Genomic DNA, 16,266 nt, shown 5'->3' on the forward strand with positions numbered 1-16,266 from the left:
ACCCAAACTAGGGTGTGAAATATTTTGAGATTGGTTGCAAAAGTATTGGGTTTTGGGTGTCTGATTTTGCCACTGTATGGAAACAAGTCTTTCTTTATTAGTCACAAATGACACCCTTGGTGACTATGACAAAATTAAATCATCCACCTCATGCTTCTCTATCCGATTGCAGATTTGACACTATTGACCACACCATCATGGTGGTATGGTAGCACAGTGGGGGTGGCACGGTAGCACACTGGTTAGCATTGTTGCTTCACAGAACCAGGGAACTGGGTTCGATTCCTGGCTTTGGTCACTGTGTAGAGTTTGCACGTTCTCCCTGTGTCTGCTTGGATTTCCTCCAGGTGCTCAGGTTTCCTTCCGCAGTTCAAAGATGTGCAGGTTAGGTTGATTGGCCATTCTAAATTGCCCTTAATTTCCAATAACGTTAGGTGGGGTCACTGGGTTACATGGATAGAGTGGAGTTGTGGGCTTAAGTAGAGTGCTCTTCCAAGGTTCGATGGGCCGAATGGCCTTCTGCACTGTAAATTCTATGATCATCTTCCAACACCTCTCCACCGTCCTCCAGGCTGGGATTACACTCGACTGGCTTATCTATTCATAGCCAGGAAATAATTTGCCATGATTTCTTTCCGTGCTTGTGCATCATTGCCTCTGCTGTCCTGCAGGGATCTATATTTGGCCTCCTCCTAGTTCTTTTCTCCATTATGTCTTTTGATGAAATAATAAAAAAACACGGCATCGATTTCCAAATGTATGCCAACACATCCAGCCCTCCCTCACGACTACAGCTCTCAACCCTCTACTGACTCTAAATTGTCAGACTGCTGTCTGACATCCAGTACTGGATGAACAAAAATTTCCTCCAGTTAAATGTTGTGAAGTAGAAGTCATTGACTTTGGCCACTGGACAAACTTCTCTCGTGACTGACACCTTCCCTCTGACAACTGTCTGAGGCTGAACCTGATTGTTCACAATCTTGCTGCCATAATGGAGTTATGCCATTTAACTCCGGGATGAGCTTCTAATTGCATCTGTATGTTTCCACGTCCATAATATCCTCCAATGTATTCCTTACCTCAACTCAGCTACTGCTGAAGCCCTCACCTATGCCCTTATTATCTCTGAACATGAAATCCCAGTGCATTCCCAGACAATCTCCCACGTTCTAATCACTGTAAACTTGAGGCATCGAAATCTCTGCTCTGTATCGGAACTCACACCAGTCCTGATCACCCATCGCCCCCTGTACTTGATGACCTACACTGGCTCCCAGTTGAGCAATGCTCAAGTTTAAATTCTCATCCTTATTTCCAAATACCTCCCGTGACATTTTCCTTTATTATCTTTGTAATCTCCTTGAGCTCCACAACTATCTAATTCTGGCCTCTGCAGGATTTTAGTCTCTGCACCATTGATGGACGTGCCTTTAGCTGCCCAGACCTTAAACTCTACAATTCACTCCTAAGCCTCTCCTCCTCTCTACCTCTCTTATCTCCTATCAGACGTTCCTCAAGACCTACCTCTTTGATCAAGCTTTTTGTGAATGATTACATTTGAGAAGTACTTGGTTTCTCATGTGGCTTTCGTTAAATGTTTTCTGTATAATGCTTTTGTGAAGTGTCTTTGGGTGCATCATTACCAGAAGTGTATATAAATACAAGTAGCTGTGGCAATTCTCCTGCCTCTATTCAAATGGTTGTGGACTTAAGCTCCATTCCAGAGACATGAACGCTGTTTATAATACTTTGAGGCAGTGCCCTTCTGCATGAGGTGTTAAACAGAGATTACATCTATCCTGCCTCATGTCCTTATTTAAAGAAGAGCCAGGGAATTCTTCTAGTGTGCTGGTCAGTATTTTATTTTTTTTTTAATATAATTTTTATTGGAATTTTTTACAGAAAATATAAAACATAACGACAAACAATGAAATGCAACAAAATAACCCATAATAACTGTGACACCCCCAGACCGTATCGGCGCATGTATCACATCCCCCCCACCCCCCCAACCCTGATGAACAACAAAATGCTGGTCAGTATTGACTGTTCAACCAACACCACTATCACAGATGATCTGGTCATTTATTGCATTGCTGTTTGTGAGACCTTGCTTTGCATATATGGGTTGCTGCGTCTCATAAATCAACAATTAATACATTTCAGAAGTATTTAATTGGGTGTCAAGTGCTTTGTGACTCCCTGTGGGCCTTAATTGGTTGTGGCGCACTATAGGACAAGCTGAGTTTGTGTAAGGAGCCCAAGAGTGGAAACTGGGTGAATCGATGGGGAGATAAAAGCTCCTTGTTTCTTTAAAAGTGTAGCCTTGGCAGATCTTTCATTAAAAGTTTTGCATCAGGTGGGCTTGAGTCAGGTCAAAAGCATTGAAAAGGCTGCTAAATTCAGCAGGATGTAGTGGAAGCCCTTACTTTCTGGCTTTTCCATGTACAATCTTCTCCACACCCTATTGTGTTTGGTCCTTTCTACCTTACGAAAGAATCCACCAAACTCTTTGACTTGTCCAAACCAGAATCTTTTATTGGTAAGATAGCAACTGTTAAAGAGCACATTATCATGGAGTCTGCTTATTACTCCTCTGGAATCTGCACTGAGCACTGACCATTCACTTGTATGTCTTATTACCCTTTCAATCTTCTTCTGGAGAAGGCCGGATGTGTCTCCCCTTATATGGGACGCATTTGTCATGTGACCTTGGTCTAGAGACTGCATGGTGTGTCTGCACCACCACCTGCCCATTGGAGGTTGCACACCCTCCTCCCTCTGTGATATGTTTCTCACTCACTCGTGTCTAAACTGCTCATAAATAATGTTTTTTTGTTATGTTACAAAGATTTCTGGGAAAAATAAGACAAAACTTCCCCATCTATTCATCCAGTTCCCACTCTTGGGTTCCTTACACAACCTCAGCATGTCCTAACGTGCTTCACACCAATTAAGCATTACTGGAATGTAGTCACTATTGTACTAGAGTATAGGAAATGGATAGCTAATTTGCACTCAAAAAAAGTCCCACAAACGCAAGCATCGCCCTTAGCATTCACTCCTGCTCTTTCCCTCTGACACTGCTCAGATGAAGGGAATGGTGTACAGGCTTCCACAAAAGTATCCCACCGGCAAAATGAAGTCAACCGGCAAGTGATTCCAGCAATATTTGTAAATACGTGGGTAAAGCTGGGTGCGGCTGGCGCCCCAGGAGGAACCCATCAAAATACTGTAGAAATGAACACATTCATGTGAAAAATATAAACCAGGACCTCCGTCACAGTCATGGTGACAGCGAGGGGCCTATGTTTTGTCGTTTCTATTTTGTTACTTACCGTTTCCGTTGTATTGTTTTCAATCTGCAAAACTCTTATTTTTTAAATTCCAAATGCCAATAAGAATATATATTTTTTTAAATGAAGATCTCCTGGCCATTGCATATTTGTGCTTTTTGTCCCAGGACTACCAATGAACAATTCTGCAGGGATACAAATAACAAAGAACAATACAGCACAGGAACAGGCCCTTCGGCCCTCCAAGCCTGTACCGGTCATGATACCACCCTTGGCCAAAACCCTCAACACTTCCTTGTGCCGTATCCCTCTATATCCATCTTATCCATGTATTTGTCAAGAAAAGAACAAGATCTGCTGACATTTTGAATATTTTTAACAAAGATATGGTTTTGTTCTTTCAGATAGAAATATAATATGCTTGAAAGCAAATTGAATACAACATTTATAAGATTTATAATTTAACTTGATTACATGCTGATTATGGAAATATGAACTTTGTTTCAAGAAGACTTTTATGATCATACTTCATCAAGTCATTGGTTTTGTAGATAAGTTTTGTAGTTTTCCTGAGAGTATTTTTTCCCTAATGCAATAACATTTATTCTTTCAGTCAACATCAAATTATCATGCCCGGAAATATGGAGTACGTGCAGCTATGCCAGGGTTTATCGCTAAGAAGCTGTGTCCAAATTTGATTATCATTCCAACAAATTTTGATAAGTATCGAGCCGTAAGCAAGGAGGTAAGTCCTATATTCTGATCATGACTCCATTTTTATTCACTGCTTCTTTGCCTCTGCAAAATTCTGTTTTCTATTTCCTTTCAGTAATGTTCCTATGATCGATTCCGTGCCATATACTATTTTCCCTATCATTTCCTTTCAATAATTTCACTTCGCACTTTGTTTATTATTCTCGTGTGCTGTAGTTGCTCTCAGTTTCTTATATTCTTTGTGATATTTCTCCATTTGATATTAATTCTTCATTACCTTTCAATGACCCCTTTTTCCATGCATCCCTTTTTCAACCAATTCTTAGTTAATTTCATTGCAGCTCCCTTGGATTTGCCTTCTTCGTGGTACACCTCATAATGCTATCCTTTTTTAACAAAAAATATTTTTATTCTCCTCCTTTTCCACATTTTCATCAAGTTTACACCCACCAACAAATAATCAACAATAACAAATACAATGGCAATCCCCTGGCCAACAGTCCCTTGGCCAACAATCCCTTCATCCCACCCACCGCCAAACATCCCCCAAGATTTTAAATACAAAACACAAAAAAAAAAGAATTAGGAATCCACGTCAACCCATACCTAATCACCAATAGCCTATACATTCCAACCCCCCTGCCTAATGTTTGATGTCATCCAATTCTTGAAAATGCATGATAAACAACACCCATGAGTTGTAGAACCCTTTCATCCTTCCCCTCAGCTTAAACTTCACTTTTTTCAAGCGTTCAGAACTCCAGCAGATATCCCCGCCATGCCGACACACAGGGCGGAGAAGCTGACCACCACCCCTAAAGAACCCACCTTTGGGCGATCAACGAGGCGAAGGCCAAGACATCTGCCTCCCCACCCGCTTCCAACCCTGGCTGATCCGACACCCCGAATATGGCTTCTAGGGGGCCTGGTTCGAGTCTCACGTGCACCACCTTTACAATTATCCTTAAGACATCCTTCCAATACCCCTCCAGTTTTGGACAGGACCAAAACATATGCATGTGATTTGCGGCCCGCCCCCACCCCCCACAGCGTTTATAAACATCCTCCACCCCTCAAAGAGTCGGCTCATCCATGTCCCTGTGAGGTGCACCCTGTACACCACCTTCAACTGTTTCAGCCCCAATCTCGTGCACAAAGTTGAGGCATTCACCCTCTGGAGCACCTCACACCACAACCCCAACTCCATACTTCCCCCAACTCTTTCTCCTACTTCGCCTTAATCCCCTCCAGTGATACTTTATCCTCCCAGAATCATCCCATAAATAGCCGACAGCACCCCCCCTTCTCCATTCCCCTGTCATCAGTACCTCTTCCAACAGTGTTTGGGGCCAGCGCCACCGGAAAGCTCTGTACCTCCTTCCGAGCGAAATCCCGGACCTGTATATATTTAAACATATCTCCCTGCACCAACCCATATTTCTCCTCCAGCCTCACAACTCATAATGCTATCCTATTGAAAACTTCCCTCTTTAATCTGTCATCATCCCTACTATTACGATCCCAGACCAGACCCCAACAGTGGCTGAGATATTGGACGAAACACCAATATTTTAGTTTATTTTGTAAGATTGTGCAATGGAAGTACTTTGCTTCAGAAGTGATTGCATGAAGAAATATGGGTTTAGTATTTTAAAGCAAAACTTTATTATAATCGCAAGATGAAACTCTTCAACATCACGTTTTGGGTTGTCTCCTACGGTAATTGGGAGATTGTTCGGTCTTGGTTTGATGAGGGAAGTGGTTTTGATGGGCGGGGAGGGAGGGGAGTAGGGAACAATAGGTGGGAGACTTCTTGGTGCGGAGGCGAGGCCCACCAGACTAGCTGGGTGAGCTAGTCTGTGGAAGCACAGTGGGGGGGTGTATATGTTCAATATATGGCAGGGGTTAGGCTACGAGTTGGTGTTGCTGGGGTGGAGTTACTCTGTTGATGAGGGAAGGACTTGGGTTTTGGGGCAGAGAGGGGGTGGGGGCTGCCAGGAGGTGGGCCAATGGAGACGCGGTGCATGGGCTAGGGGTGGGCCCAGGAAAGAGGATGGCTGATCCGGGGGGGGGGGGGTGTTTTCCCCCCAACTAGGCTGATCACCTGTAATGTCAGAGGGTTGAATGGGCCAGTCAAGAGGGCACGTGTGTTCGCGCATCTGAGGGCTCTGAAGGCGGACGTGGTGATGTTGCAGGAGACACACCTGAAAGTGGCGGATCGAGTTCAGCTAAGGAAGGATTGGGTCAGTCAGGTCTTTCATTCGGGGCTGGATACCAAGACTAGAGGGGTGGCGATTTTAATCAATAAGCAGGTGCAATTCCAGGTGGGTAGTATAGACTCGGACGGGGGTGGCCATTATGTCATGGTTAGCGGTAAGGAAGGTAGTCTTGGTTAACGTGAACGTGCCAAACTGGGACAATGTAGAATTCATAAAGAGGGTACTGGGGAAGATACCTGATCTGGACGTGCACAAGTTGGTGATAGGAGGGGATTTTAATATGGTCATCAACTGCGGCCTGGACTGGTCGTGTTCGAAAACGGGGAGGGTGCCAGCAATGGCAAAGCAGTTGATAGGGTTCATGGAGCAGATGGGTGGGGTTCGACCCATGGAGGTTTAGGCAGCGACGGGGAGGGAGTTTTCATTTTATTCGCACGTGCATAAGGTTCACTCCCGGATTGATTTTTTTCATTTTGAGCAGGGATTTGCTGGCGGGGGTGGTGGACACGGGGTACTCAGCCATCACTATTTCGGATCATGCCCCACATTGGTTGGAACTGCAGGTTACTGAGGAGAGCTTCCAGCGCCTGCAATGGAGGTTGGACGTGGGCTTGTTGGTGGACGAGGTGGTGTGCGAGAGGCTGAGGAAGTGCATGCAGAACTATCTGCAGGTCAGCAACACGGGGGAAGTCTCAGCAGCGGTGGTCTGGGAGGCGCTGAAAGCAGTGGTGAGAGGGGAGCTGATTTTGATCTGGGCTCATAGGGACAGGACGGATAGGGCAGAGATGAATCGACTGGTTAAGGAGATCCTATGGATAGATAGGAGGTATGCAGTGACCCCGGGGGTGGAGCTGTTACGGGAACGTCGGAGGCTGCAGGCTGAGTTTGGAGTGTTGTCCGCAGGCAAGGCAGTGGAGCAGCTTAGAAAGGCGAGGGGGGCGTTTTATGAACCTGGGGAGAAGGCCAGCAGAATGCTGGCGCAGCAGCTTATCAAGAGGGAGGCGGACAGGGAAATAGAAAAGGTGGTTGATGGGGATGGGAATCTGGTAGGGGACTCGGCTGGGCTAAACAGGGCGTTCAGGGACTTTTACAGCAGACTCTTCTTGCTCGAACCCCCCCACGGGGCCCGAGGGGATGAGATGGTTTTTGGACGGACTGACCTTCTCAAGGGTGGGCAGGGAGCTGGTGGAAGTGCTGGGGGCCCCAATCAGGGCCGAAGAAATAGCTGAGGGCTTGAAGGCAATGCAGTCGGGTAAAGCCCCGGGGCTGGACGGGTATCCGATGGAATTCTACAACAAATTCTAATTGATAATAGGGCCGTTGCTGGTCAAGGTTTTCAATGATGCAAGGGATAGAGGGGTGCTGCCCCCGACGATGTCACAGGCCACTATTTTGTTAATATTGAAGCGGGACAAGAACCCGGAGCTATGTGGGTCTTATAACCGATCTCACTGCTTAATGTGGATGCCAAGCTGCTGCCCAAAATGTTGGCATCCAGGATTGAAGATTGTGTGCTGGATGTGATTATGGAGGATCAAACTGGATTTGTCAAGGGTCGGCAGTTGGTGGCCAATATAAGAAGGCTGCTCAATGTGATGATGATGCCCCCGGAGAGTAGGGAGGTTGAGGTAGTGGTGGCCATGGATGCGGAGAAGGCGTTCGACCGGGTGGAGTGCGACTATCTATGGATTGGATTGGATTGGATTTGTTTATTGTCACGTGTACCGAGGTACAGTGAAAAGTATTTTTCTGCAAGCAGCTCAACAGATCATTCAGTACATTGGAAGAAAGGGAATTGAACAGAATTCAAGAAAGTACATGAGAATACATAATAGGGCTACACAATATATACAATGTAACTACATAAGCATTGGCATCGGATGAAGCAGACAGGGTGTAGTATTAATGAGGACAGTCCATAAAAGGGTCGTTTAGGAGTCTGGTGACAGTGGGGAAGAAGCTGTTTTTGAGTCTGTTCGTCCGTGTTCTCAGACTTCTGAATCTCCTGCCCGATGGAAGAAGTTGGAAAAGTGAGTAAGCCGGGTGGGAGGGATCCTCGATTATGTTGCCTGCTTTCCCCCGGCAGCGGGAGGTGTAGATGGAATCGATGGATGGGAGGCAGGTTCGTGTGATGGACTGGGCGGTATTCACGACTCTCTGAAGTTCCTTGCGGTCCTGGGCCGAGCAGTTGCCATACCAGGCTGTGATGCAGCCCGAGAGGATGCTCTCTATAGTGCATCTGTAAAAGTTGGTAAGGGTTAATGTGGACATGCCAAATTTCCTTAGTTTCCTGAGGAAGTAAAGGCGCTGTTGTGCTTTCTTGGTGATAGCGTCGACATGAGTGGACCAGGATAGATTTTTGGTGATGTGCACCCCTAGGAATTTGAAGCTGCTCACCATCTCTACCTCAGCTCCGTTGATGCTGACAGGGGTGTGTACAGTACTATGCTTCCTGAAGTCGATGACCAGCTCTTTAGTTTTGCTGGCATTAAGGGAGAGATTGTTGTCATTGCACCACTCCACTAGGTTCTCTATCTCCCTCCTGTATTCAGACTCGTCGTTGTTCGAGATCCGGCCCACTATGGTCGTATCGTCAGCAAACTTGTAGATGGAGTTGGAACCAAGTTTTGCCATGCAGTCGTGTGTGTACAGGGAGTAGAGTAGGGGGCTAAGTACGCAGCCTTGCGGGGCACCGGTGTTGAGGACTATTGTGGAGGAGGTGTTGGTGTTCATTCTTACTGACTGTGGTCTGTTGGTCAGAAAGTCAAGGATCCAGTTGTAGAGTGGAGAGCCAAGTCCTAAGTTTTGGAGCTTTGATATGAGCTTGGCTGGGATTATGGTGTTGAAGGCGGAGCTGTAGTCAATAAATAGCAGTCTGATGTAGGAGTCCTTGTTTTCGAGATGCTCTAGGGATGAGTGTAAGGCCAGGGAAATGGCATCTGATGTGGACCGGTTGCGACGGTATGCGAATTGAAGTGGGTCAAGGCATTCCGGGAGTATGGAGGTGATGCGCTTCATGATCAGCCTCTCAAAGCACTTCATTACAACTGACGTCAGGGCCACCGGGCGGTAGTCATTGAGGCACGTTGCCTGGTTCTTCTTTGGTACCGGTATGATGGTGGTATTCTTGAAGCAGGTGGGGACCTCGGAGTGGAGTAGGGATAGGTTAAAGATGTCTGTGAAAACCTCTGCCAGCTGGTCCGCGCAGGTTCTGAGTGCACGACCAGGGATCCCGTCCGGGCCCATCATGGGAGGTGTTGGGACAGTTTGGGTTTGGTAGGGGCTTCATCGACTGGGTTAGGCTGTTGTACCAGGCCCCGGAGGCTAGTGTAAGGTCGAAAAGGACGACCTCGGACTATTTTAGACTGTACCGGGGGACAAGACAGGGATGCCCCCTCTCCCCACTGCTGTTTGCGTTAGCCAAAGAGCCGCTGGCAATTGCTCTGAGAGCTTCAAGGGGTTGGAAGTGGCTGGTTTGGGGTGTGGGGGGGTTGTGGATGGAACATAGGGTCTCGCTGTACGCAGATCCAGGGGCAGGGATGGGTGAACTCATGGCGATTTTAGGGGAATTTGGCCAGTTTTCGGGATATAAACTGAATATGAAAAAGAGCGAGATGTTTGTAGTCCAGGCAAGGGGTCATGAGGGTCGGCTGGGGGAGCTACCGTTTTCGGTTAGTGGGGGACAGTTTTAGGTACCTAGGGACACAAGTGGCGTGCGACTGGGGCCGGTTACACAAGTTGAACTTGTCCCGGTTGGTTGAGCAGATGAGGGGCGAGTTCCGGAGATGGGATGCGTTACCGCTGTCGCTGGCTGGGAGGGTGCAGACGGTTAAGATGACGATCCTACCGAGATTTTTATTTGTATTCCATTGCCTCCCAATTTTCATCCCACGGTCCTATTTAAAGAGGATTAACAAAATAATTTTGGGCTTTGTCTGGGCAGGTTAGTCCCCACGGGTGAAGAAGGTGATGCTCAAGAGGAATCAGTGGGAGGGGGGCTTGCCCTGCCAAACCTCTGAAATTACTACTAGGCGGCCAATATTGCTATGATAAGGAAGTGGGTGGTGGGGGCAAGGTCGGTTTGGGAGCGGATGGAGGCAGCTTCATGTCGGGGCACCAGCTTGGGGGCATTGATAACGGCACCTCTGCAGTTCCCGCCGGCGAGATATTCCACCAACCTGTGGTGGCGGCCTTGAGGATCTAGGGTCGGTGGAGGAGGTACGTTGGAGCAGTGGGAGCATCGGTCTGGTCCCCAATATGTAACAACCACCGGTTTGCCCCAGGGAGCCTGGATGGGGGGGGGGGGGGGGGGGTTTGAGTATGGCGAAGGACGGGAATTGCGAGGATGGGGGACCTGTTCCTGGAAGGAAGCTTCCCTAGCTTGAGGGCGCTGAAGGAGAAGTTGGGGTTGGCAAGAGGGAACGACGTCAGATATTTACAGATGCGGGACTTTCTGCGCAGGCAGGTATCATCCTTCCCACTCCTGCCACTAAGAGGGATCCAGGATAGGGTAGTGTCTAGGGGATGGGTGGGGGAGGGAATGTCTCGGACATCTACAAAGAACTAATGGGGTTGGAGGAGACGCAGACCGAGGAGCTGAAGCGTAAGTGGGAGGAGGAGCTTGGGGGATAGATGGAGGACGGCTTATGGGCGGACGCGTTGAGCAGAGTCAACGCGACCGCAACATGCGCAAGGCTCAGCTTGATCCAATTCAAGGTGGCACACTGGGCCCATATGACAGTGGCCCGGATGAGCAGATTGCTTGGGGTGGGGGACAGGTGTGTAAAATGTGCGGGCGGACCAGCGAACCATGTCCACATGTTCTGGGCGTGTCCTAAACTTGGGGGATATTGGCAGGGGTTTGCGGACGTCATGTCCAGAATATTGCAAACAAGGGTGGCAATGAGTCCAGAGATGGCGATTTTTGGGGTGTTGGAAGATCCGGGAACCCAGGAAGAGAAAGAGGCAGATGTTCTGGCCTTTGCCTCCCTGATAGCCCGGAGACGGATATTATTAGCTTGGAGGGACTCAAAGCCCCCGAAGTTGGAGGCCTGGTTAACCGGCATGGCGAGCTTTCTCGGCCTGGAGAAGATTCAGTTCGCCTTGAGAGGTCAGCGTTAGGGTTCGCCCGGAGGTGGCAACCATTCATCGACTTCTTTGAGGAGAATTAATCGTCAGCCGGGGGTGGGGGCTAGGGTAGCATAAAATAGGAGGTTAAAAATAGGCGGGTCTTGGAGGGACAGGTGTCGGTGTTTGCACTATGTTTATTGTTCTTTGTACACTGTTTTTATATTGTTGTTGTTTGTAATCCCAAAAATACCTCATTAAAATTATTTGTTTAAAAAAATATAAAGCACCCTTAATTACTGCCTCAATTAAGCGACAAGACAGAAAAAAAACATTCAGCTCTCAATGCATTCTACATGCAAATGGCACAGAGTGATACTTTCTTTCCATAACCGATTTGGCTCCTGTTAGAAACTGCAGACTCTGGCTGGATGTCTTCAAAAAAGCTGTTTTGACTCTGCTTTCCCCTTGCCCTCAAACAAGTATGCACTACTTTAAATACTATAAATCTTTTTTTAACTATCCTACTGTCGGAGTAAAAGACCTTACTTATGGTCTAAAGGGTTAGCTAGACCAGAACTCAAATCAAACGCTTTCTCAAAATGTCTGACTACCTTAGCTCTGCCCAGTAATAACATCATCTCCCCAAGCTGAAAACAAATTAACTCCCCAGGCTGAAAACTCATCAACGCCCCAGGGGCTCCCCCAGTCAAACAACAGTGCATTAGCCCAGGCATTTTACACTTGTCAATTTTACCTCTGGCTTCTAAAAGCTTTTTGGTCTTGTAAAACAAGATTATTTTAAAAACATGACTACCGCAGTCAAAGAAACTCTCATCCAGATGTTTAACCCTTATATTCCCAAATGTTTATAATCCGGTATATCTGCAATCCTGCATTTGTCACACTACCCACTCGACTGCTGTATAATGGCTTCCATTCTGTTAAAAATAAATCTATTCTGTCAAGCTCTTCTTGAAGGCATGACTTGACAGATAAATTTCAACCAATTCTTAGTTAATTTCAAAGTAGATCCTAAGATTTGCCTTCTGGCAATCCTGTCCTATTGAAACCCCCCCCCCGCCCCTCTTTAACCAGTCATTGTCCTTACCCACTCAAGCCTGCTCTGTAATTATCTTAAACTCTTCTTGAAGGCATGGCAGATAAATTGAGTGCTGAGTATTATTAAGTCATTGATAACAAGAAGAAAGTGAAAGAAACAGTTGGCAAATTGAGGAGTGAGTGGAAGGAGTTGAGTTATAAAATCATTATTTATTTTCACCATCCAAGGAGCAAATTTCAACCACAAAGATGAACAGGTAATGCCTTTTGTCATTTCAAATTCAGCTTCACCTTCCTAGGTGTGCACATCACCAGAAATCTGTCCTAGTCCACCCACGTCAACACTACTACTAAGAAAGCACAACAGCACCTATACTTCCTCGGGAAACTAAGGAAATTCGGCATGTCCACACTTACCAACTTTTACAGATGCACCATAGAAAGCATCCTATCTGGCTGCATCACAGCCTGGTATGGCAACTGCACGGCCCAAGACCGCAAGAAACTACAGAGAGTCATGAACACAGCCCAGTCCATCACACAAACCTGCCTCCCATCCATTGACTCTATCTACACCTCCGGCTGCCTTGGGAAAGCGGGCAGCATAATCAAAGATCCCTCCAACCCAGCTTACTCAGTCTTCCAACTTCTTCCATCGGGGAGGAGATACAAAAGTCTGAGAACACGCTCGAACAGACTCAAAAACAGCTTCTTCCCCGCTGTTACCAAACTCCTAAACGACTCTCTTATGGATTGACCTGATTAACACTACACTCTCTTGTATGCTTCACCCGATGCCAGTGTTATGTATTTACATTGTGTACCTTGTGTTGCCCTATTATGCATTTTCTTTTTCTTTTCATGTACTAAATGATCTGTTTGAGCTGCTCGCAGAAAAATAATTCTCATTGTACCTCAGTACAAGTGACAATAAAAAAAAATCCAATTCAATCCAATTTCAATGAGCAGTTCTTCAGTTCAAAGCAATGCCATCTTTTAACCAAAGTTAATGAAGACAAGAAGTCGATTTTAGATGAGGAGGGCTTACATTTTGTGTCTCATGTTGCTTTTGGTTAAAAATCAGGGTTATATGAAATAGGATTAGGTTTAGTGTGAGTGGAAATAATTAAAATAACAGATCTCTCCTTGCTTGACTGAAACTATGAATTAATGCCAAATTCATTATATTTATTCATTCTTGATTTAATTGTTTTCTTCGCTCCAGTGTAAGAAGGAAGTTTATGTGACTGGTAATTTATACATTTCAGGTTTTTCAACTGTGGTAGCTACAATTCATAACACATTATTCAAAAGAGAAGAATTGTTCCCCCTTTCAGAGCCAAAAAACAACTTCAATAAAAAAGGCTGATAACTATGTTATGATCCTTGACTAGGACCCTGAATTTTTTTGGTTGATCCAGTTAGGCACCAATAATGTTTTGTTTAAGGTGGATTCAAGACTCTTGCTCAGAGAATAAAGCCACAAGATTCCATGAGATTTGAACAAACAACAATAAATTTTATTATACAAAGCCATAAAAGTAAAACTGTTGGCAATATCCAATTTACACCACTTTTTTAGAATTAAAATCCGATAAATATGATTGAACAGACAAACTATGGTTGGACGCATAATTTTGTACAACTTGAATAAGTCACCCCTCAGCATTCTTTGTTCAAGGAAAATAACCCCAACCTATGCAATCTTTCCTCGTAGCTACATGTTTCTAGCCCTGGCAACTTTCATGTAAATCTCCTTTGCACTCTCTCCCAAGCAATAAGATCCTTCCTGTCATGTGGCGACCAGAACTGCGCACAATATTCCAGTTGTGGCCGTATCAGTGTTTTATGCAATTCCAACATTATATCCTTACTTTTATATTCTGTACCTCTGCCAATGAAGGAGAGCATTCCATATGCTTTCTTAAGAACCTTGTCTATTTGAACTGCTGCCTTTAGGGATTTGTGCGCCAAGATCTCTAACTTCATCTACCCCTCTTAGAATATTCCCATTTATTGGGTATGTACTCCCTATAACTGTTCAACCTTCCTAATGCATGACTTCACACTTTTTGGTGTTAAATTCCATCAGCCACGTTATTGCCAATTCCACCAATCCATCTAGATCATTTGGCGATGATACTCCTCTACACTATCCACCACTCGACCAATCTTTGTGTCATTTGCAAATTTCCCAATCGTGTTCCCTGCATTCACATTTAAATCGTTAACGAACAGTAAGGATCCCAACACTGAGCCTTGTGGAACATCACTTCACTTTCCAATTGCAAGGGCAGCCATCGACCATTACCCTTTGTTTCCTGTTACGAAGCCAATCTTTTATTCAGTTTCCCACATTGCCCTGTATCCCATGAGCTTTCATTTTCTTGACCAATCTGCCATGTGGAACTTTGTCAAACAACTTGCTAAAATCCACATCCACTGCACTACCTTCATCAACCCTTCTTGTCACTTCCTCAGAGAATTCAATCAAATTTGTGAGGCAAGACCTTCCTTTAACAAATTCATGTTGATTATCCCTGACAAGTCCATGTCTTTCTATGTGACAGTTAATCCTGTCTGAATGAGTCTCATTGCAGTGTTAATGTAAGCCTACTTGTGACAATAAAGATTATTCATTATTTATTAAGATGTTTACAGCATGGAAACAGGCCCTTTGGCTCAGCTTGTCCATGCCGCCCTGTTTCTATCACTAAGCTAGTCCCACTTGCCTGCATTTGCCCTGTTTCCCTCTATACCTACCCTGCCCATGTAACTGACTTTTTTTTAAAGGAAAAAATTGTATCCGCCTCTACCACTGCCGTTGGCAGCTTATTCCAGATGTTCACCACACTCTGGGTGAATAAATGCCCCTTCTGGTCTCTTTTCTATCTCTCCCCTCTCACCTTAAACCTATGCCCTCTAGTTCTAGACTCCTCTGCCTTTGGGAAAAGATGTTGACTATCTACCATATGTATGCCCCTCATTATTTTATAGACCTCTAAGATCACCCTTAAGCCTCCTATGCTCCAGGGTAAAAAGTCCCAGCCTATCCAGCCTCTCCTTATAGCTCAGACCATCAATTCCTGAGACCATCAAGTCCTGTCTCTCAGGATTGCTTCTACTAATTTGCCCACCACTGACATAAGACTAACAGGCCTATCATTGTTTGGCATTTACTTTGATCCCCTTTTAAACAACGATACCACGTTTGCATTTGCCAGTCCTCTGGTACATCCCCTGTGTTAAGTGAGGATTGGAAAAACATCCTTGGAGCATCTGCTATCTCCTTCCTGACCTCCTTCAGTAGTCTTGGAAACAATCCATCTGGCCCTGGCAACTTAACAACTTTAAAGGATTTCAATCCTTCGAGTACTTCCTCTCTTTATGATTATCCCATCCAGTATCTCAGTGTTCCACCTAGACTGCCACATCTGTATCATCCATTTTCTTTGTCAACACGGAACAAAATATTCATTTAAAGCCCTTCCCCTCCCTCTGCATCCACGCACAAGTTTCTTTCTTCATCTCTGCTATGCCCTGCTTTTTCCTTAACTAACCGTGTATTATTAATATATTGGTAAAACACCTTTGGGTTCTCTTTAGCTTTACTTGCTAATCTTTTTTCAGGCTCTCTCTGATTACCTTATTTCCTTTTTGTCTTCGTCCCTGCACTTTCTATACTAGTCTAAGCTATCTGCAGTGCTTAGTTCTTTATGCTTATACCTTACGAACACTTTTTGGACACTAAGGGCAATTTATCATGGCCAATCCACCTAACCTGCACATCTTTGGACTGTGGGAGGAAACCGGAGCACCCGGAGGAAACACACACACACACGGGGAGAACGTGCAGACTCCGCACAGACAGTGACCCAAGCCGGGAATCGAACCTGGGACACTGG

The 16,266-nt window shown here is 45.5% G+C and overlaps 1 protein-coding gene across 7 annotated transcripts in view; it reads left to right on the forward strand.

Annotated features, from left to right (window-relative positions):
- The window catches only part of polk (polymerase (DNA directed) kappa), a 157,808-nt gene that overhangs the window by 63,694 nt on the left and 77,848 nt on the right, over window positions 1-16,266 (forward strand). For all 7 annotated transcript variants that reach the window (XM_038805504.1, XM_038805505.1, XM_038805501.1 and 4 more), the window contains one exon: window positions 3,913-4,044. In XM_038805504.1, the coding sequence (XP_038661432.1) occupies window positions 3,913-4,044 (132 nt within the window). The remainder of the gene's footprint in view (window positions 1-3,912; window positions 4,045-16,266) is intronic.

The sequence above is a fragment of the Scyliorhinus canicula genome, chromosome 8 (assembly GCF_902713615.1).
Source record: "Scyliorhinus canicula chromosome 8, sScyCan1.1, whole genome shotgun sequence".
Lineage (NCBI taxonomy): Eukaryota > Metazoa > Chordata > Chondrichthyes > Carcharhiniformes > Scyliorhinidae > Scyliorhinus > Scyliorhinus canicula.